Source organism: Boleophthalmus pectinirostris, unplaced genomic scaffold (assembly GCF_026225935.1).
Source record: "Boleophthalmus pectinirostris isolate CB_2022bp ecotype Guang Dong unplaced genomic scaffold, ASM2622593v1 HiC_scaffold_18, whole genome shotgun sequence".
Taxonomy (NCBI): Eukaryota; Metazoa; Chordata; class Actinopteri; order Gobiiformes; family Gobiidae; genus Boleophthalmus; species Boleophthalmus pectinirostris.
This window is the reverse complement of record NW_026571133.1, coordinates 29,825,926-29,848,286: the sequence shown is the minus strand read 5'-3', so window position 1 is coordinate 29,848,286 and position 22,361 is coordinate 29,825,926. Positions and strand designations below refer to the sequence as shown.

The 22,361-nt window shown below is 39.6% G+C and overlaps 3 protein-coding genes across 4 annotated transcripts; 2 read left to right on the top strand and 1 right to left on the bottom strand.

Annotated features, from left to right (window-relative positions):
* The first annotated feature begins 828 nt into the window (after positions 1-828).
* Positions 829-4,269, top strand: LOC110160442 (calcium-binding protein P-like). The gene is made up of 2 exons (XM_020925080.2): positions 829-985; positions 1,389-4,269. The coding sequence occupies exon 2, from the start codon at positions 1,393-1,395 to the stop codon at positions 2,848-2,850; it is 1,458 nt and encodes a 485-aa protein (XP_020780739.1). The 5' UTR covers positions 829-985; positions 1,389-1,392; the 3' UTR covers positions 2,851-4,269.
* A 1,864-nt stretch (positions 4,270-6,133) lies between these two features.
* On the bottom strand, positions 6,134-14,863 carry LOC110160444 (calsenilin-like). Of its 2 annotated transcripts, XM_020925083.2 has the most exons (9): positions 14,798-14,863; positions 11,991-12,165; positions 8,455-8,579; positions 7,146-7,215; positions 6,986-7,056; positions 6,798-6,905; positions 6,626-6,730; positions 6,475-6,537; positions 6,134-6,413 (listed from the first exon to the last, which is right to left on the bottom strand). In XM_020925083.2, exons 1-9 carry the CDS (start codon positions 14,801-14,803, stop codon positions 6,366-6,368), a joined length of 771 nt encoding a protein of 256 aa, XP_020780742.1. In that variant the 5' UTR covers positions 14,804-14,863; the 3' UTR covers positions 6,134-6,365. The 2 variants fall into 2 exon arrangements, with proteins under 2 accessions (XP_020780742.1, XP_020780743.1); XM_020925084.2 differs by lacking the exons at positions 11,991-12,165; positions 14,798-14,863 and adding an exon at positions 9,220-9,316.
* Positions 14,864-19,167: 4,304 nt separating this feature from the next.
* Positions 19,168-22,263, top strand: trim69 (tripartite motif containing 69). Its single transcript, XM_020925079.2, has 6 exons — positions 19,168-19,847; positions 19,913-20,008; positions 20,340-20,573; positions 21,142-21,164; positions 21,238-21,353; positions 21,424-22,263. The coding sequence occupies exons 1-6, from the start codon at positions 19,224-19,226 to the stop codon at positions 21,966-21,968; spliced, it is 1,638 nt and encodes a 545-aa protein (XP_020780738.1). The 5' UTR covers positions 19,168-19,223; the 3' UTR covers positions 21,969-22,263.
* Positions 22,264-22,361: the final 98 nt, after the last annotated feature.

Genomic DNA, 22,361 nt, shown 5'->3' with positions numbered 1-22,361 from the left:
CGGTTGAACACAGACATTAGATAAAAAGAAAATACAAATACACAGTAGGTTAAATTTGTTTTTAAAAATGCAATAAAAAGTACATTGAGTCAAAACTACTGAAACTGAATGTCTGTTATTACAGTTGCCATGGCCATGGTTCCTTTAGCTCAGACTTGGTCATTGTCCAACTCTCGGACCACATACGGCCCTTTGGTTGAGTCTGACTGGCCTGTTTAAGGTTCTTTGGAATTACAAAATAAATATATTTCATAATATGACCTCATGCATGGACTAAAGCTGCATAGTTTTTATTTTAAAGGAGTTTTTTAATGACATTATTTTAAGGCAACTGCATTTTTTCATTGCTTAGTCATTACACAGACTGACCAGCTTGCCAAAACAATGCTATTTACTGCTTTTTTATAAAGAAATACAATTAATATGCAGAAATGAGTTAAACATTTTGGCCACAATATTTTCTGTTTCTCATGTGGCCACAGGGAAAAAATACTTGGCCACCACTGTTCTTGTTTATCTATTGCACATGGATACCAAACACTACACTACACTACTGTGATTCATCTCCACAGTGCATCTGGGGACTCAAATGAATTATTATTTACCTTAGTGATAGTCTCTAAGGAAAGTGCGGTTGCGCCAACATGTAGATCAGTGGATCATCTGCTCCATAGAGTTACATTTGTACCTACAGGTTATAATGGCCATATTACCCTGTGATTCCCCTTAAATTATATGTTAATATCTGCACGTCTAAAATAGACAGCCGGTTTTAAAAAGCGTCGATGTTTTTTGTGTGTGACGTTAACGTAACGCAGAACCTAGCTCCGCCTCCATTTCTCTCGTCGTCTGTAACCAGCGCATCAACACGAGCGCACCCCTGAATCCACCCAATACACCGAGGAAGAACCGTAACACGGATTAAGAGGACACGTCCAAGCTTCCACCTTATTACCACCGAGGCATCTGATTATATAGTACCACGGTAGGTTTTAAAGACAGTAATGGGAATTATTTACGGAGTAATTTTGTGATGGGAACGTAAGCCCAGCCGACGGGCCTGTTATAGCATCTAGTCGAGCTGGCTATCTCTAGGCTGAGCTCTTCTTCAGAATAAAATTGGCTAGCTACCTGGCTCCACAAAATGTTTTCTTAATGTAACAAAGTATAGAAACAAACTATGATAGCAAAATAAGTTAGTCATTTCTTTCATTGTTAAAATAACCTAATGCAAGCGTCACAATAGGCCTTTAAACATCGGTTAACTAATTGCCTTTTTGATTGTTGGAGAGCTGTGATAGGCCTACCTGTTATTTTTGTTTGTTTATATTCATAATATGTTCTTTGGTATTAATCAAGTACTAATGAAAGATGGCTTTATCTTTTAGGGCCATGATGGGCAAACTAAGGGGGGCTGTCCTCATCTGTCTTCTTATTATGGGACTCCTATACTTTGATGGGACTTTTGCTAAAAAGGGAGGTGGATTTGGAGGAGGCAAGAAAACATCATCAACAAACAGGTGGGGGTCCTCAAAGCCCCCCAGCTCTCAACCAGGAAATTACCCTCGGCAAACTCCTAATCGAAACTCTAACCCATATCCTGCTGGCGGAAGTTATCCCCATCCAGGAAACACCAATCCTGGAGGATATCCCAGACAAAATCCAGGAGGGAATCCTGCTGGAGGATACCCAGCTGCTGGAGGATACCCTAACCAACCTGGAAGAGGAAATTATCCTAACCAGAACCCTGCAGGGGGCTATCCAGCTGCAGGAGGCTATCCAGCTGCAGGAGGCTATCCAGCTGCAGGGGGCTATCCAGCTGCAGGGGGCTATCCAGCTGCAGGGGGCTATCCAGCTGCGGGAGGATACCCCAACCAACCCGGAAGAGGCAATTACCCAAACCAAAATCCTGCAGGTGGTTACCCTGCAGGTAGCTATCCTGCAGGTGGTGGGTATCCTGCTGCTGGGGGATACCCAGCAGCGGGAGGATACCCCAACCAGCCAGGCAGAGGAGGCTATCCAAACCAGTACCCAGGTGGCTATCCGGCCGCAGGTGGATATCCAGCTGCTGGGGGCTATCCTAACACTGGGTGGGGAGGTGGCTATCCAATACGAGGAGGAGGTAATACGGGGCAGGGCTGGGGTGCACCAGGCTCATATCCTGGGGGTTATCCTGGTGGTGGAATGGGAGGCTATCCAAACTGGAATCCCAACAATAAGATCCTCAGCCCTCGCTATGGCGTAGGAAGCTATGGCGGTTATGGGCCGGGTGGGTCCCCTTTTGCCCGTTCAGCCATGAACCAAGGCTTCATACCTAAAGTAGAGTCTAAGGGTTTTGCTAAAAAAGCAATGTTGGCAGCTGGAGTGGGTGCTATGGCTGGTATGGCTGTTGGTTATGGATTAGGACGATTTCCACGACCACATTTTCACTTCCGAAGTCATGAAGAAGAATACTACTACAACAACTACATGTACCGTCGCTATGGCACCCAGTCCACGGATCAAAAAGACTATGGTCGTGATTATGAATACAAGCTACCTCCACGAGCTGATCCCTATGATAAATACATGGACAAATGCATGAATCGAACTGACCTTCTGAAAGACCAGGACAAGTCTGACATAGACGAGGAGGACAAGGACACTGTCAGCATTGAAGAAATTGGATACCCCTCTTTAATAGAGCAGATGAAAGCACGGCGGTGTGTGGAATTGTACATGGCCTACTCTGAGCAGTTTCTCCAAAAGCGTGCAGAAGCCCAGATACAAAACAAAGGTAGTCTTCTGTGTGTCTCTCAGCTGTTCACATCTGTGGTGATTTTACTGTGCAGCATGTTTCTGCTTCAGTAAGCCCTTTTGCTACTAATATACTCACACATGATTTGCCATTGTCTGTGCATAGCTACTCTGTTTTTTGATCACCTTGCCTAAATGCTTATGGACTAATCTGCTAACATGTACAGTGTACATTAACCACTTTGCAACCCATATATCACATCACTAGTTTCTCTTAATGAAAAAGGAGGCTTCTCTCCCTTTGATAATCCATATTTTCTTATAATTTATCTACAAGAGCTTGAATCGTAGTACATAACCTGTTCCAAATAGAACACTAAAATCAAACCATGTGTGGTAAAATGTGCCAAATGTTCATAGTGATGCAGCAGCAATGTAACAGCACAATAAGCTGCTGAGTCACATCTAGTAAATCAGAATACTTTTGTATGAACTTTTTAGTATTTAGCATCTTAAAATATCTACTGAATTAACATAAGACTAAGTGAAAATTCTATGAGGTATGATGACATAATCCCAAGATCCATTGAAAAATATGGTCACATTGCATTTGAATTTAAATACAAATTATTTGTACATCTGAGCCAGACAATTCTTTGTGGGTTGTAGCAGAGTGAGGTCTGGGTGGTAATGGATGTGATAATGCATCCACATGAGAAACCTGTTTGTCTTGCAATTGGTTATGTAAGATGAGACACTATGATATCCATGTGGCCTGTATTTTCTTCATTATGATATGATCAATACTCTGGTGAACTAGGTGGAATACTACTGAGTTTCCTTCTGAAAATTTGTTTTGCTTTTTTAATATTGTTTTTCATATTAAGGCAATGTTTTAACATAAAAACAGGGAATGAAAAATAGCTGGAAACATTTACTAAATAACTGGATGTATATTTTGTGTTTTATTGTGCACAAAATCTGATACAAGCTCAACTGGAAATATTCCTTTTTTCCAAAAATCCTGTTCCACTTCGCCCCCTATTGTGTGCATCTGATTACTTTTTTCAGTCTTCCTTCTTCTGCCAATTTAAAGTACATTGAGGCGATTGTGAAAAGTATAAATTGTTCTATCCATAATACGACTTTTGTTACTCCAGTTACATGAATACATAATTTTTGAGGCACCCTGTGTGTCTATGAACTACTGTTTTTTTAGATGTATGTTCTTTTTAAAATGTTTGCTAACTCTCCGTATTGTTTTATTTGTTGTAAAAATATAAATTTATACATGGATATCCATTTTATTGAATAAATTGTATAGAATGTCCTTCATGATCAGTGGGTTTGACAGGGTTATTGTGTTAAAGATCTGTAAGTTCTCTTAATTTTCCTATGGCACCCTCCTTTCCTCATATTTAGAGTACACAAACTTGTGTGTACTGTAATTTGAATCTGTTGTTGTAAACAATTGCATCCAAAACATCAAAGACAGTCCACAGTTGGTCAATAAAATGACTTTCATGCTAAGGACATTGTTTTACTGTGATTACTAAATCCCTGAAACTGAAGTATGTAGGACATGTTTAATGTTTAAGAGTCATATAGAATTTAAATGTTAAAAGCTCCCTAGATGAAGTGTCTTCCTCACTATTAATGTTGTTTTTTCATCAACTTTTTTCATATAGAACTAGTCTATACTCTTTCTTCGGTACATTCTGTCTATCCTTTTTTTCTGGCAAAATGACATTTAGTAGATGTACGTAACCTTTTTGCAGTACATTTTTATTTAACATCATGTTTTTTAAGCATTCCTTATCCAGATTATGAGAACTGACACCAAGGATAGCAGAAAAACAGAGTTGTTTATGGCAGGAGCAGCTGCGTTCCACTGTGACTGGTCCTCTGCCCTCTGGCCCTCTTTATGGTACATATGTTGATTGGATGAGATCATTTTATGGCCTGATTTGTTCTTTCCTTTGCCGAGGAAGCCCAGGCCATAGCCAGTGGCCGTTCCTCCGAGTATGCCCCCAGCAGCAACAGCCCCCACCACTCTGAGGCCCTGTTTAGTGAGGCCATTGCTCTGCAGGGACTCTTTTTTGCTTTCCCCTTTGCTCTTGCCCCGAAACAGCCCACCGCGTTTACAGAGGGTCTTAGGACACAGAGTGGAGAGGAGCAGAAGGCACATGCACATAGAGTAAAGTCGGGTCTTCATTATTGCAGATAGATCTGTGGACACATGTTGATAAGAGGCAGGTCACAGCTGTGAGTGATATAAATTACATAAGATGCTTTAGTGTTCTGTGTTTGTTTGAGGCAGGCTCATGCAGTCACATGATCAGAGCACAACAGAACTCTGGAACACTCTTCTAGTCAACAGTTGGATTAACTGAACATAATGTGTGGTGGTGAGTGTCTCATTCACAGTGACTATTACAAATGTATTACAAAGAAAAGAAAAGAAAAGAAAAGAAAAAGAAAAAACCCAAACCAGGCAAGGGAAGAGGAATAGAGGCTACTACTTTATAACAATTTCTTCCAATAAGATATTATGGTATTTACATTATAAAATTACACATTCACAATAGAGATTTAGTCTGCGGTCAGCATTATGGTCTTTAGGATGTCTTTTTGTTTTTTTTACACTTTTACACACAAACAAGTGTAATCCCTACTCACATTACATTATTACGAGTACACTTAAAACTATTTTCACTTCAGATAATGACTGTTATAATGATAATTGGGCTTCTGAACTGTACATTTATTGAGTAAAATGTATTAAGCTCTTGTCTGCATATCATTTAATAAAACTGTAAAAAAGATAACCCTACCTTTCTGTCTGGTCTGACAGTGAGATGGTGGTGCTTCATCGATGGTCACCTCTGAAACTTTCATCAGTGGTATGCTTTTAGGAGTCATCTCCATGGAAACCACTTCTAATGCTAGTCCCACCCACAAGGGAGGAGCTATTGGCTCTGCTTGTATACAGTACAGTCAGTGATTTTTGCTGACACATAGGCTACTGTACATTGACACAGAGTGAATGCAATAACTTGTTCTCACCTCAGTAATAAACATGGCACACGAAAAATAAGTGATTTAAAAACCTTAATTCCAGTTATGGGAATAAACAGTTAAATTAAGGTAACCGAAGTCTTTTCAGTCTAGTGTAAACATTTTTATTTTTCAAAAATATATACAACAGCAAAGTACCTTTTTGTTTTATTTATTTATTGTAAAAAAAACAAAACAAAGTTAAATAAAATTAAATGAATTAATAACATGATCTCAAAGTTAAATGTGTTTTTATTTCAGGGAACCAAATAAGACACAAATTCATTGATCTGACACAATTTACAGTTTAAGAAAAAAAAAGCCTTAACTGAAATTAATGCAAATATAAATACATGCAAAAAATAAAATAAATAATAATAAATAAATAAAATAAAATACAATAAGATATAAACATGCTTTTATAGTCCTGACTAAAAGTGAAGTGTAAAAGCCTATAGCAATTTGTATCAAAATGGAAGATCCTGGTGTCACTTTTTATGTCAGAATTTGGTTATTTGACACAGGAAATAGCAGCTGGAAGCACAATGCAGTATCAGTCTATAGATGGTTGATTAGATAACATTCTCAAAAAGTTGCATGGAAGCCATTATATTTTCATCCTGGAAAAGAGAGACATTTTTAGTGACATGGTTCAAAATAAAGCTGTCTTCTGTCTGTTACCTTCTGACATGTTTCAATAAATTCTTCAATCGTCACCACTCCATCTCTGTTACGATCCATTTTCTATGAAATTACAAATTCCACAACAATTTGAGGCCCAGATTCAGTACTGTAATGTATCATGTCCAACAGTGTATACGATCAAATTCACCTGGAAGAACTTCTCCACATGCTCAAATGGGGAATCATCTCGCACACTGGGCAGTGTGTACCGCCCCATCATGTCATAGATGGAGGTCATTATTGCCAACATTTCCTGAAAGAAAAGTCAAAGATTGGAACATAATATACACACACAATATTGACCTGATGGCTCTGCAGACCTCTTTAGTGACATAACCGTCCTTATTGATGTCATACAGGTTGAAAGCCCATCGAAGCTTCTCAGTCACAGAGCCCCTGAGGAGCACGGACAGGCCCAGCACAAAGTCCTGTTTATAAGCACATGCTTTTATTTAGCCTGTAAAACAATGGAAACTACAGAGTAAAAGCCAGTTTAAACACTATATACCTCAAAGCGGATGGAACCATTCCGGTCCATATCAAATGCATTAAACAGAAAATGAGCATAAGTAGTAGCATCTGAAATGAAAAGTACAAATATTTACTGGAGAAAAGATAAAAATACAGATATTAGAGAGAAGTGAGTGAATTTACAACTGCAACAGTACCTCCCTGAGGGAAGAACTGTGAATAAATACTCTTGAATGTTTCTTCATCCACTAAACCACTGGGACACTCCTGTTGATGAGAGACAAATCTGTGTCATGGTACAACCCATCCAAACATAAACTTAATTTAAATAATGGAATGAATGTGTTCTAATGTTGTTAGTGCTGTCTTATTAGCACAATGGACTCTCATCATTTTGAGAACAGGCAATGCTATTTCTATTGCAGATCAAGGGTTTTATAAATAGGCTTCACATCTCACATTCACAGCCTCTGTGTCCAAATTTACTCCCTAAGACAGTTTGCAGTTTATTTTACTAAGAGTATAAATCAGGAGAAATAATTTGAGAAAACTTAGTATAATGGAGGTTATAAGTGATAAAATAAAGGTAGAATAGTTATTGTATAGATCTGTTCTGCACCTGTTGGTCATATTTCTCTATATAAATAAATACATAAATAAATAAATAATTGTGTGCAGTTATAGATAAATGGCTCTTTCAGTGGAATTTTTGACTTGTGAGAAAATGTCATTGCTACTGTTTTGGGGGAAAAGTCCAGTAAAACGTATTAAAGCCCAACATCTGTGGTTTCAGCATTTTGTTAAACATCTTTAACATCCCCCTAAAGCCCATTAAACAAATATCAATGCCTGCTGTTGTTTCCAAGTCTTGTAACACATGCTTTGTTTACTTGTGGCCCTGTTGTTCTCCTCTTTAATGGCCCACTGCTACATTTAATGGCACATTACAGCCCCTGAATGTCAGTGTGCATTATACCCTTCTAAAGTTAGAACACATCATCTCAAGGTGCCTTCAGACAGAGAAAACAAAACAAAGCATATTGTCAAACTGATCAGTATGGTCTTGTTTTCCACCGGGACAATGAGCTAAAGCACAATCAAAAGAATTTCATTAACTCAATTTATCTCTTTTGATCAGTCCTTCATTTCAATGCAAAAATTACATGCATTAAATATGGACAATATATAGCCTATACCTTAAAAAAGCTACATCATCTGCTCCATTATTGGGGAAAATGTGCCTTATCCATTGAAAAACTAATAATAAATGGTCAAATTTTACTTTTTCTACCTTCAAGACACCTTCATAGACACTAGTTAAGGGCACAACGACAACAACAGCATTTATTTATTTGTGGGAGATCTGACAAGTCGACCAGTGATGTTTATGTCGAGAGCGGGACTCAAACCGCAGAACCTCTGATTGGTTCAAAGGAGGAATACTCTACCAACAGAGCTACTGCCATCTAGTATTGGACTATATTTGGAAAACCATGAGATATTCACATTTTTGAACCCCCTGTAGAGTGACTGCAGCTCCTTCCTGGTGAACTGGGTCTGAGCTTGGAGCTGCTCCAGGCCTTCAGGCTGGTGGCGCACCATGGACAGCTCCAGGTCACTGTCACTGCTGTCTGTCAGAACAAGCATAACAGACAAACAAAGGGAACACACAGGGAAAGAGGAGGAGTGGGAGAGGATAGGAGCAGTAAGACTGGAACGAAAAACAGAACATAGTGTGGGAGAAATATCTGAGCATCAGTAACTGGAAATGCTCACCATCTAAAGGGGGAAATAATATGTGAAAGGTGTGAGGAGAGGAGAGGAGAAAGTGAGAAATTGGGTGGAGAAACAAGGAAAGTATACTTTATGTATTGTCTAATAAATCTGTTTTGTTTTCAATAAGGGACACAAGCCTTTAACAATCAATAAAGTGTCATCAGAGAAATTTTTGGAAATGCATCCTCTAAATACAGTACACTTGGTGTATTTTTGTAGCTATTGACTAATAACATACAGACACAAAGATATTAAGTCAATACATTGGTAGATTACTGTCTTCTAAAGGGACAAAATAATATTAGTAACAAGGGGAAGCACACACCCTCCAGAAATTACAAAAGATGCTCACCGTCTTCTCAACATCAGATAGGTCAGGAGGGGAAATGGGTAAGGTAAAAAAGCAATCATTAAATTCTATAACAAACAACTAACACACAAGAACAACAATATATTGACCACAAACCAGGTCCATGCTTTCCTTGGGAGTCTTACCTTCTAATGACAAAGGTTCCCAAATCCCAAACTGTTTCAGCACAACAATAAACAGCCCGATCACGACAGCAATGGCTATCATTTCCATGCCCTCCATTTTTGCCTTTCATTTAGATACAGCGTCTGGTTCCGAATTGCTACAATAATAAAGTTAAGTGTTTTAGATGCTAACTCTTGTCAACTAATGTCAGCTGTGGCCAGTCATCTCTGGGCTATTGACGTCTCCTTTTCAAACGCTTGTAGTACAGGCATCAGCACTTCTTATCACTTAGATGAAAACCACCAGCTTCAATCAGGGTTGTGTTAAAACGCTAAGAGAATGGACGCATAACATCCCCTTTGAGGCAGGTAAGAAATAAAATTTCTTCATTCCTACTTCTAAAAGGTAAGTGTTGTATCCATGTCTTCGGCGACCGGTGTTTAGAGACCTGACCTGTTAAATTTTGGATCTCTCCCACAACAATACCATACCAACCAAGTGCTCCTCCCACAACTGCCTGCTTCACTCTGTCCCATGTTCAGAAGTGTGTTTCTGAGGTTGGGGAAGGGAGTGCGTGTTACTGAAGGAATTTCTTCACTAATAGTCTCTGATGGACAGTTTGTGTTGTCTTTATTCCCTAAGTCATTTCAAGGATGCAAAGCTGTAAAACCAAGCATTGATCCACATCCGCTGATGGTTGGGATATGAACAGCACTTAGGGTGAGCGAGTCAGCCCTGCCCTGAGCGGCGCTGCCCCTGTCTCCTGGACCCTTTGCTGTTTAAAATAGTAAAGATTGTATATGCCATAATGCCGCCTTTTAAGTCATAGAAGCTCATTTAAATGATCACTGTATTGCTGGCATTAGGTAGTCTTCACTTTCATGTACTACTCAATTAGAAATGGACGGTATGCCAAAAAGTTTCTCACTCAACTCAATTTTGATTGTATCACTTTTCATGGAATATTCTTTATATTGCCTTAAAGAGGGAAATACACTTTTTGTATTTTCACACTACAAAGTAATTAGTTAAATCGATCTGTCACTCACTTAGTGCTTTACAGAGGATAACCAATAGAATGAATGGGTGAGTTAAAGTGTCTGAGTTAAAGTAGAGAACTGCATTAAACAGAAAAGCTCTAAATCCTGATATGACATAATAATATCACCAAAAAAGCATACTGTCATACAGATCAGATCACGTTTACATTTTTATTGCCAAATCATCCAGCCCTATGCTTAAAAATAGTATTGAAAATAATAGTATTGAAAATAATAGTATTGAAAATAGCGTAATATTGTCCCAATATGTCCCAAAAGATGACCAGCTTTGGAATTCAAACTTTATTGCCCATGTAACAAGTGAAATAGCCATGTTTGTTTTATTTATTATTTTATTAGTTTATACACCCTTTGTTTAGTTTGTGACCATATCATATACTAGTATGTGGGTCTTGCGTCTTGCTTGAGTGTGTGGAGGACACTGATGATGCTGCACAACATAATGGACAGAGCAGAGCAGATCAATGGTGGAGAGGAGTTAGAAGAGATAACACTAGTTAAAACATTTGTTTAGTCAAACATTACCACCCAACAAAGTAAAAACCATTCTAAAACATCTTTGACCAAAGTTTATGTGACTTGATAAGTATAGATCAGAAGACACAGCCCTACTGGTTGTCACCATGATTTCATCTCAAGCATTTTCAATCAAACTGAAATTTCTTCGCTTGAATTAATTTTAAAAAATCTTCCATGAAGTAACATGTCAAATTTCAAAGGGGATTTGAAAAAACAGGCCTTTCCCCCCACTCACTTACTTTATGGAAGTAACCAGTTAAATAACTGTAATGATAGCCTGAAGAAACATTAGCCTATAAACTAAATTATGGAGAAGAGTTTGTGCCTAGTTTAATGGCCACTGCTTAATCATTTGCATTTAAATGACTTTCCAAAGGATTTTGCTGTAGCAGACAGAAACACACTCAGCCATTACAGTTCATCAAGAGTTCTGTGACATCTGACAGGTGAACATTCAGGTGACAGGTGAATATTTTGTTAAAGCTACTAACTGCTCTTAACAGTAGCTGCTACACCAGAATGGAAAAACTGCCATAATGAAAACAACCACTAGAGGGAAACCATGTACAGTGCAATCTTTGCTTTAGTTTGATTAATGGATGTGTCCTGAATACTCCATTTCCTTAAGATATGCTAATTCATTAGGCATCGCTCCATTTATCAGTATGTCGTTTTGATAATAGAGATTGATGTCACTTTCAGATGTGTGCTTTGTCTGACAGCACAGAAGGTAAATGTCAATAATTTAGAAAACAGGGCCTTGTGGGGCAACATGGTGTGTACAAACATACATCTGCATTACACAATATAAAATGTATTTAAAGAGGTCCATAGATTATGTGTATATGTTTCTTGTGAGAAAGTCAATGTGATGCAACACAATAGTTTACAAAACAAAATGAAGCCATGGAGAAACAGTTCATTTGCTGACAGATAGGAAGCTGAAATGAATGGACATCTGATGAAGAAAATACCTGCTCCAGAAATAGCTGAAGTGAAAAAGAAGTCAACACTGAATTTTAAATGTTGATCCCTACTGTAGATGGGGCAGAACACATGATGTAAAATTCATGTATTCTGGATTAGAGCGGCCTGAACCATCTCCCTCTGACACAAGCTGCAGCTCTCACTCCACCCTTTCTGTCACTAACCATTTTGTCCCACTCAGATACAAAGCATTTTTGCTGCAAGATTAGTAAAAGTGGAAGTACCTGGTCCCTGCTGATTGGTGCTGTCGATAATCCACTTCACCAGACAACATTTCATCAGAGATTTTCGGGTGATGCGAGGTTTCTGCCACTTGGAGCCTTCTGTTTGTGTGACTGGACCAGGATCTTTACCATTGGCATCAGGCAGGAGACCACCATCCGCCACCTTTTCATTAGCCTACAACACACAAAAAACATCAAAATGTGTATTGCTTCTTTAGATTTACAAAAAACATCTGTAATGAGTGGTGACTTAATAATGAGCCAAATTATTATAACCATGGATGTTTTTGAGAATTTGTAACCGGTCTAGTTTTGTATGGAATTCACTTTAATGGCACCTGCTTTGTATCATGTTTTAAAATGATCATAATTTAAATTTTACCCAAAAAATTAAAATGCTAAAATAATACATTGCATTGAAAAAAATTATAAACCCATTGTCCTATGACAACTTAATTTAAGTTCAGACATTTCTTTTGTTCTGCTATGGAACTCTGACCCAAACAGACTGTGAGGATGCTACATTTACCAATCCCATAACAATCCCATGGCATTTATACAGGCAAACTGGCCTCTACCCCCATTTGCGAAAGGACAATATTACATTCTAATGATTGCACTGTACTGGAGCACTGTTGATGCCTCATTTATTAATTTAATATATCTGAATGCAATTAAAAGTAGGTGTAAGTGGTCTACAGTACAATATTGATATTGTGCAGTAATAAGCAAATTCCAGTTGTGAAACATTAGGTCATTCCATATACATACTGAAAATCTAAGCTTAGCTTCTGTGAAAAGAAAATGGAAGAGTATAATGAGCTCACTGAGTAAACTGATATGTAATATCTATTGCCTGAAGTTAAATTTGGCATCACGTTATCAATACTCTCACACTACATGCACAGTTTCCCCTTCAATATCCATATGAATATTTCAGATATACAGTTACGCTTTATATAGACATAGTGCTTGAGATGACTACAGCCATAGCACATGCATAAGTGCTTTAATTTTTCTGTATGTACACTGAATTCCCCTTTAGGAAGCTTTGGCGAGAGTTGTTTTTGAGGGATCATTTTATATGCAGATGCTAAAAATGTACTTGTCATTCACATAATGCCATGTAATCTCAGCTCTTCACCCTATCTCCCTTAGAGACAGGGTGAGGAGCTCAGTCACACGGGAGGAGCTCGGAGTAGAGTTGCTGCTTCTCCACACCTCGAGGAGCCAGCTGAGGTGGCTTGGGCATCTGTTCCAGATGCCTCCTGGTTGCCTCCCTTGGGAGGTATTCTGGGCATGATCCACCGGAAGGAGACCCCAGGGAAGACCCAGGATACACTGGAGGGACTATGTCTCTCGGCTGGCCTGGGAATGCCTTGGGCTCCCTCCAGAGGAGCTGGAGGAGGTATCCAGGGTGAAGGAAGTCTGGGAGGCCGTGCTTAGACTGCTGCCCCCCATCACCAGGCCTCGGATAAGCAGAAAAAAAGAGATGGATGGATCTCAGCTCCTTGTTGCTTGATCTGATGATCCACCATTTTCAGGCTATATTCTTTTTTGTTGTCCTGTAACAGGATGATTTTATATTCTGAGATTCAGCCCTGGGAAACCCTGTCCCTTAATTCACCTATTTGAATATGAAAGGATGCCAAAGCACACAGCAAGGAGGATCTCTTAATAATTCACACGTTTTAAGACTGCACATCAATAAAAGATCGGTCTGCTGAGGATGCATGTACAATATAACTATGGGTAAAATGTTATTTCTGTAGAGATTCATTACACACAACATGATGCAATGTTATTTTCTATCTGCCCTGTATCAGAAGGCTAAGTAAATAATAATGCTGAATGCACATCTGGTTGTCTTTGATCCTGCGCTGCACTCAAGATGTGAGCTGAAGGTGACTTGGGGTCCCACATCAGAACTCATGCATTATTAAAAGGAGAAGAGCCACGTGGAGTAGTGTGTGATCAACTCTGCTGTGAGTCTGTTCACTGCGGGTCCACAATCTTCCTTCTGTACACGTGAATTCTTCTTCTGACAAACCATCCAAACATAACAGCCCATTCTGGTCAACATCATAAGCTGCATAAAAAGGCAACAGTCTCACTTCACGTCATATGTTCTTCTTTTCAACTTGCTTTCCACATCCTTTCATCAATTATATTTTTGGACCACAAAATGTTTTTGTCTGGTAATGAAGACATGTTACAAATTTATTATACCCATGTCAAAACATTCGTTTAACAAATATAAATCATAGCCGTATATGGTGGAGTAGACTGCATGACACATTTTTGTATTTATATGTTATGTTATGTATTAAGTGTGTTAAGTAGCCATGCCCTATTGCTTGTAGTCTTGTATTGTTTTAAATAGAAATTTAACTCGTTGCTTTTAACAGCTACAATTTAAATTCAAAATGCTTAGTTTTTACAAGTTAAGGTTTGACCTAGTTCAGATTGTTGGATTTTTGCTATTTTCTGAGGGTTAGGCCTGTAGGTTTACATGTAGGCTATAAGTCTACATGTAGGCTGCATATAGAATTTTGAAAAGCCATCTTTTCCGTTTTGAAATTTCAGACAAAATAAAGAACTTTAACCTAGTTATCATCAATACAAAAGGAGCAGGAGCAGAAAAATGCCGTAATGGGGAACTTCCAGCGCCAGAGTCTCACAGCGACAGCAGTGCAAATGCACAAACGTCGTGACATCGGAAAATTGATTATAAAAGCTGATTATGTTAACATGATCAAAATAATCCATACCCATATTTTGTATTACGAAATATTTGCATTTCCTACCTGCATCACGTTTGATCGGGTCTGGATGTTAACGCGCCGTAAGCGTCTGTGTCGTCCTCGCCACGCTTTTTGAGAATGACCCCAGTCTGTGAGCTGCAGCAGAGCACGGCGTCAAAGCACAGACACAGGTCCAGAGCAGAGCGAGCAGAGACAGCGGGACGCGATGAAGACGCGGTACTGAGCCGCTCTGAAGCGCCTGCTCCTCAACAGGTGAGACAGTAGGGCATTTAAACAGAGAGAGAGGAAGAGAGGCGAGGCGCCGAGCATGTGTGTTTACATTGTGAATGATGGTGACTGATGATATGAGAAGTGGCACAGTAGCCGTGGACATAAAAGTTGTGGAGCCCTAACTAACAAACTAATCAACAGTAGCACAAGCGCCCAAATCCAGAGGAAAATGTCTGAATCCAAGACCACTGTAGTTGTAGTTCTAATAAAACCACAATGAAAACTGTGACGTAGCTATGATCAATTTTTGGGCTTAGATATAAATTTGGATGCTAGAGGTTGCGTAGTCCTTTGGTTTCAAATGGTTTACCACATTCATCCTAATTAGGTGTTTCTGTCCAAATAAAAATAACGATAATGATGACCATGCTGAGTGCATGAGCAGCATAAAGGAGCTGGAGATTCACTGAAGGTGAGAGTCTAAAACACATGAAAGACATTTAGTTTCAAATAATGTAATGGGGGAGACCCGGGCTCGAATTAATGCTTTTTTCATTCCTCTCTCCCCCTCTGAAACCAAGCATAACAGAAATGCTAGTACGTCAAATCAAAGAGCAACATCTTAGCTATGTTTGGTCTTTTCGTTTTTTCATCTTCCTATCTTGTGTATACCAGAGTTATGAGAAAAATATAAATGCTGTAATTGACATTTAGGAAGTGAACGTGGGAGTGCTTCCAGCTCCATGAAATTTGGCTCCAGTTGACTTTACATCGCAAAATTGTCACCCCTACATTCTAGTGATTGCACTGTATTGTACCACAGTTGATGCTGATCACCTTTACTGAAAGAAGTGAGTTGCCTCATTTGTGAATTTAATATATCTGAATGCAATTAAACGTGGGTGTAATACAACTTTGATATTGTGCAGTAATAAGCAAATTCCAGTTGTAATGCATTAGGTGATTCCATACATATACTGTAAATCTAAGATTAGGTTTAGTGAAACGAAAATGGAAGAGTATTATGAGCTCACTGAGCAAACTGATTTGTTATATCTATTGTCTGAAGTTAAATTTGGCATCACGTTATGAATGATTTAGTTTCCCTTTCGTGCATTAAATGACAGCTTAAAGGTGCACTTTGTAACAGGTGCACTTTGTGGAGGGTATGCCACTTGCTTGTCTGCGTGGAGAGGTGCATTGTCTGGAATGTTTATTTCATATTTATTAAAATACAAGCATTGCGTGACTCCATTGAGATAAGTTTAATACCATACTGTGGAACATTCTAGGTAATAACTCCATGGAAGCATTTAAGCAGGGAAAAGGTACAAAGTGCATCTTTAATATTCCCAACCTTTTTGGTCTCTTGTATTGTTCAGTTGTATCATCGAGTCGATGATATGAAGAAATCTTATCCGATAGTTTGTGTCCTTGTGGCTCATGTCACATTGGTCTCACTTTTACACAAACTGGTTATTTTTATCCCGGTGGTTTGCTGAGAGACTGTTCACACTCTTCAAGTAACATGGAGGATGCAAAGGGCGTTTCAACACTGTTCATCTGACTTCCTATATTTGCTCCCGTCTCTCATAAATGTTGAATCTTTTTGTGTTTGCCACTAAAACTCACACATGTGACTCCTCACACATAGAACCACTGTCTACCATGTATTTTTTTAATCATTTTTAAATGGTCAGTTGTTCATGCTCATGTTTGTATATAGATAAACAAACTCATGTTTGTTTATCTATATACAAATATACAATATCTATGTACAATAGTTCATATATAAGGCAGTTGATCAGGTGGTAGGCTATACTGTAGTGTATAGTGGTCTGTTAAATGGGATGGGCAGCATTCTCCCCTTTGTGGACCTTACTCAAAAGTTTCCCATAGTGGCCTGAACTCCCAGAGCTGTAACATTTTAATTAACTCTGCTCCTAATCTGTGCTTTGAGTTAATTGGAGCTCAGAACACTGTGAAGCTGCTGTCATATGGACCTTACAGTGCACTAGAAGATTACAGGTCAATTACATTTGCTACAGCTTAAGAAAAAAAGTTTCCCTGTGAATAGTTTTTATCTCAGTGTACATCATCACACATGTAACATTGTTGATGTTTAATGTAAAATTAGATATTCACAATCAAAATATACCTTTTCAGAAAGTGTTTTACTGCTTAGGGCATTTAAAGAGCTCGCATGATGCTATTTTGTGATCTATTTTATACTGTTGTTTCATTTACACATGTTTAACACATAAACCCTGGATGTTTGTTCTCTCAAACAGAAAACACCTTGTGATGTAATTTGATAATACAGGAAGTGCTTCACAGTGTTTTCAAACTCCATACACCTTCACTAGAATCATTTGTATAATTTCAGCCCTGGAACTGCCTCTCTCTGAAACAATGGTAATAGGCAGCTGTCAACTTGAAAACTATCACTTCATGACATCACAAGGTGGAACAGAGATTTTGAGCTTTGGGGATGTAGACAGACTAATAGTAAAGGGTTACTCAGTCATGTGAATGAAACAGAGCGCAACTCCAGGTATGTTTTTGATGAGGTAACAACATTCTAACATGGCTTGAAACTCAAGACTCAATTTTGCGTAATATAGGACCTTTAAATATATGAAACAGCTTAAAAAAAACAAAAAAAAACCCCCAAAACTTTTACTCGTACATAGTACAGTAGTAAGTACTGTCAGTTAACCCTTTAATGTCACTGGTTCAGCTCTGGCTATGGTCAAAAATCCCCCCAGCACTATATATCAGTGCTATGAGTTCAGAGCAGTTGAAGCAGTTTATCACTGTCAGTAACCCCATGACGGGCTGTGCCAGCCCCAGCTGTCCTCAGTTGCACTCCCATTCACATATTACACACTATCTTCCACTCACACATATAGACTGTATCTCCACATTCACATATTGCACACTGTATCTCCCATTTACACAACACATTCATTTTGCAGATCATTCTCACTGAATGATGGAGCTTATGGAAAAGGCTCATGAGGCTGAGCAGAATTGGAGCTCATACATTACACTGTGATCACTGGACGTTTGCAAAAGTTTTTCCTTCCATATTTCAAAATACTTTGTTGCACTGATGTGAACATTGTCAGCAATTGTTAAATTGGGGCTCGGTGCCCCTGGGGGTCCCGATTCCCCGAAGGAAACTTTGATCTTTGATTGGGCTACACTACACTAACAGTCCCAAAACTATTTTATATATATATATAAAAATATATATATATATATATATATATATATATATATATATATATATATATATATATAATATATATATATATATATATTATTTTTTTTTTTTTTTTTTTTTTTTTTTTTTTTTTTGAATACATGGTCAGAATGTGAGTGCTGCACAGCTTACATTCAGTCTCAAGAGGGCAGTGTTTTCTGGGATAACTCTGCATGCTGCTAACAGATAAAGAATGGGCCACAGAACAATCTGATCAAAACTATGGTAAAGTAGGCCTGTTTCAATTCTGACTCAGCATGTGGTGATCCTGATGACTGTATCAGAAATGTAGCTGTGAGCTAAAAGATGTTCTAAGCAGAGATGTTGTCTGTACACTGTCTGTGATTGTATGAAAGGTCATCCATTTTCTTATTGAGATCCACAGCAACAGAAAGGATTCCTTTCATGTGAAACTGGAGTCATATTAAAGCAGCTAGTTGAGCCCAGAGGGACAAAAGTGAAATATCTGCTATAATGAGCAGCATGCAGGGGAAGTTACAGGATGTGTGCAGTTTCCCTGGGCGTACTCTATCTCTGGCTAAGGGTTTTCTAAAGATGTTTACTTTCCAATAACAATGATCACTTAGAGGAAGCTTTAAATAGAAGGAAAAGGGAAGAGGAAAACCTCCCCGGCTCTTTTTGTCTGAGACACACATAAACACTCACTTAAAGTCATATTTAAAGGATTTACATTTTTCTGTGGTTACTCCGCTGCAGATTAAAAGTTCAGAGAAGGGATCTCATGAGAGTTATAGCCCAGACTTCACCAAACAAACATGCCCAGGATAGTAGTCTATGGCCCGCCTCATTTTCCTGACGTTTGAAAGAGGAGGAAGAGGAGGAAGAGGGTCTGGAGAGGACCAAGGATCCTCCCCCTTCCCCACAAGCACAAATCAACAGGAAAAGACCAGGGGCCACAGCTGCACTCTGCACCAGAGCAGACACATGTCCACTGGATTCTTAGCAAAGCCTATCAGCTAAAGCGAAGGAATGAGCAAGAATCAGAAAGACGTGAAAAAAATTCAGACTGTTTATCTACAAAACCTGGAGAGGCTCAACCAGGGCAAAAAGGCAGAGAAGAAACTGTGGAAGCCTAAAGAGGGAGAGTTTGTGGTGCAGACCGCCATGGAGAAGCTGCGGCAGGCGCCTCTTGCTGGACACAAGAGCTCTGCTCATAGGATCAGCAGGGACCTCACCTGTTCCATCTGCCTGGACCTGTTCAAACAGCCTGTGTCTCTGCCCTGTGACCACACCTTCTGCCAGACCTGCATCGAAGGCTACTGGATGGGCCCCCGAGGACCTGGGCAGGGGGGCACTGGTTCCTGTCCTCAGTGCAGGAAAGTGTACCCAGGGCAGAGCTACCGTCCCAACCGCATAGTGGCCAACATTGTGGAGAGCTACTGCCATGGGCTGGAAGAGGGAGACCCCGGGCCCCTGCTTCCACAGGTGAAGGCCCCTGAACAGCTGCCCGTGCCCCGCTGCAGTAGACACCGAGAGGAGCTGAAGCTCTACTGTGAGGAGGACCAGGAGCTTGTGTGCTTAGTGTGTGGGCTGTCTCAGGACCACCGCTCCCACACTATGGTGTGTGTGCAAGAGGCCCAGCTCAAGTACAGGGTAAGCCATTGTCTGTGTGTCCAGCCCAATATCTGTATGACTCAAACATTTTGTGCTTTTGCCAGGCATCTTTGAACAGCTCTATGGATTCTCTCAAAGCTGAACTTAACATTGCACTACAGTGTGACCGTGAGGCAGAGGAGGAGGTCAGAAAGCTCAAGGTGAGAAAATTACCTTTCATGACTAATTGGAAATTAAAATGCTTTTTTTATTGGCTTATAATGTAGGTAACAAAAGCAATAGCAAATATGATGTGTATTATGTATATGTAAGAAATACAGTTTTAGTATGTATGTCTTTATTATTAGAGAGAGAAGTTTAGTAAATTAAATAAATAATGTTCATGGTAAATTGCTCCATGGTGGGTTTTTTTGCTATATGATGAGTTTGAGGGTGAGTTTTTATTTCAAGAATATATTCCTTGTGATATGGGTAACATTGCAGTTTCACTGTTAAACCCTGGGCAGACTGTATGACTCATGTGACCATCAGGAGCACACAGCCGACCTGAAGCAGCGCATCGAGGCCCAGTTCAGTGACCTGCATCAGTTCCTGTACCAGGAAGAGAAGCTCCTGCAGGTGAAGCTAAAGACGGAGGAGCGCAGGGAACTGATCCGACTTGATGAGCACAAGGCCCTGCTGTGTGTGGAGATCTCCCGTCTGCAGAGAGCCGTGCAGGAGACAGAGGACAAGCTCAATGAGCAGGACCCCTTTACTCTGCTCCGGGTCAGTCACAGTTCTGGTGCTCCATCTGGAAGTGCTCAGCAAACTCATGACTCAGCTATCAGTCCAAAAACACTCAGCCTTCCATTCAAAACTCATTTGTTCCCATAAGTGTTTTGTTACATGAAAAGCCCACAGTTATAAAGACTTATAAACACATTTTTAGTGCAGGGTGTGACTAGATTGAGTTTCCTGTGCACATTCTACAGACAGAAATCCAAATCTAATGCCAGATTGCATTTGATGATCAGTCACATATATACATGTAAATACATACATCTAAAATGCTGCTGACATTATACCACAGTTGCAGTGACTTAATAATAACAGAGGGCTTGGCTCAGACTCAGACCAGCAGGAAACAGGGCTGTGATCTCATTCACTGATCAGAGGATAAGGGTTTGAGGCACAAGGCCATGCTTTGGCCCAAGGAGTGGGACTTTCCCCGGCCACAGGGAGCTCTCACAGGGTGGATACTGTGAGCTCAGACATTGATGTAATGTGGAAAAGCTGTCTTTACTTTCATATACAACCAAAATAATCATCCCTCTCATTTTCTGTGTTTTTTTAGGGTATCAAAGCGCTTCTACAGAGGTGAACAGTGGTTAATATTTCACTGTAAATGTTGTGTTTTCCATTCTCATTGTTGGTTTGCTTCTCTTGGCAGGCCGCTGCTTAAGTTTGAAAAACCTAGCTTTACACCCCCCAGTCTGTGTGAGGGGCGCTTTGCTGGGCCTCTTCAATACAGAGTATGGAAGTCCATGAAAGGAAGCCTCTACCCAGGTACAGTACATCAACTCTTTTGCACTCGTCATTCATAGATCTTTCATTTTAAATATAACTTTGTCTGTAGTGCCTGCAGCCATCACATTTAACTCAAGCACAGCCAACCCATGGCTTAGCCTCACCTCCTCCCTCACGTGTGTGCGCTATCAGACCTTCAACCACACAGTGGAAGACAATCCAGACCGGTTCAATGCGGCTCTGTCTCTGTTGGGCAGCCAGGGCTTCACCCATGGGCGCCACTACTGGGAGATTGAGGTGTACAGTAGCACAGTTTGGACAGTGGGTGTGGCCCGGGAGTCTGTACCAAGGAAAGGAGTGATCAAAGCCCTGCCAGCCAATGGATTCTGGACCCTGTCTTTGTCTTATGGAGTCCAGTACATGGCCGGGACATCACCCCCAACTGTCCTTTCACTGGAAGAGCCTCTGGCTCGCATTGGCGTTTACCTGGACTATAAGAGGGGCCTGGTGTCATTCTATAATGCTGAGAGCATGACACACTTGTACACCTTTAGAGAGACATTCACTGAAACCCTCTATCCTTACTTTAATTTAGGCTTTCTGGATAAAGTACATGAGAATGAGCCTCTCAAAGTTTTCCTTCCTAAAATCTAACAAGCTGTAAATTGACAAAAAGAAAAGAAAAACAAAACAAAACAAAAAAAAAAGCAAAGTCAAATCTCAGATTGAGTGAATATATGGCACCTTCTTTTGTGTACAGTGAGTATATTGGGCATTCTGGGCTGGTTCTATTGCCAGAGCTATATTGTTTTGAAAATGCATTCAATAGTTTTTTATTTGTATTGTTTTATTTTAAAGGCCAGTGCTGTGCACGACATCCATTTGCACAAACATCTATTACATCATTCGTACTACTGTGATTTGTTTAATAAACCTTTTTGGAGTGCCATATAGTCTGTATTGAATATTTTCACAATTCTAAGAAGTTCAAATAACATTCACCTTGTCATAATGAGTGTGAGTTAATAATAGTAAAAGAATAAAGGG

What these genes read in the sequence shown, in the direction of transcription:
- LOC110160444 (XM_020925083.2), bottom strand. An exon ending in ATGGTTCCATCCGCTTTGAG is followed by an intron (nt 6,906 to 6,985) that starts GTATATAGTGTT and finishes GCTTATAAACAG; the next exon opens with GACTTTGTGCTGGGCCTGTC. An exon ending in ACGGTTATGTCACTAAAGAG is followed by an intron (nt 6,731 to 6,797) that starts GTCTGCAGAGCC and finishes CTTTTCTTTCAG; the next exon opens with GAAATGTTGGCAATAATGAC.
- trim69 (XM_020925079.2), top strand. Translation starts at nt 19,224, where the DNA reads ATGAGCAAGAATCAGAAAGACGTGAAAAAAATTCAGACTGTTTATCTA. An exon ending in AGGCCCAGCTCAAGTACAGG is followed by an intron (nt 19,848 to 19,912) that starts GTAAGCCATTGT and finishes TGCTTTTGCCAG; the next exon opens with GCATCTTTGAACAGCTCTAT. An exon ending in ATCAAAGCGCTTCTACAGAG is followed by an intron (nt 21,165 to 21,237) that starts GTGAACAGTGGT and finishes TTCTCTTGGCAG; the next exon opens with GCCGCTGCTTAAGTTTGAAA.
- LOC110160442 (XM_020925080.2), top strand. Translation starts at nt 1,393, where the DNA reads ATGATGGGCAAACTAAGGGGGGCTGTCCTCATCTGTCTTCTTATTATG.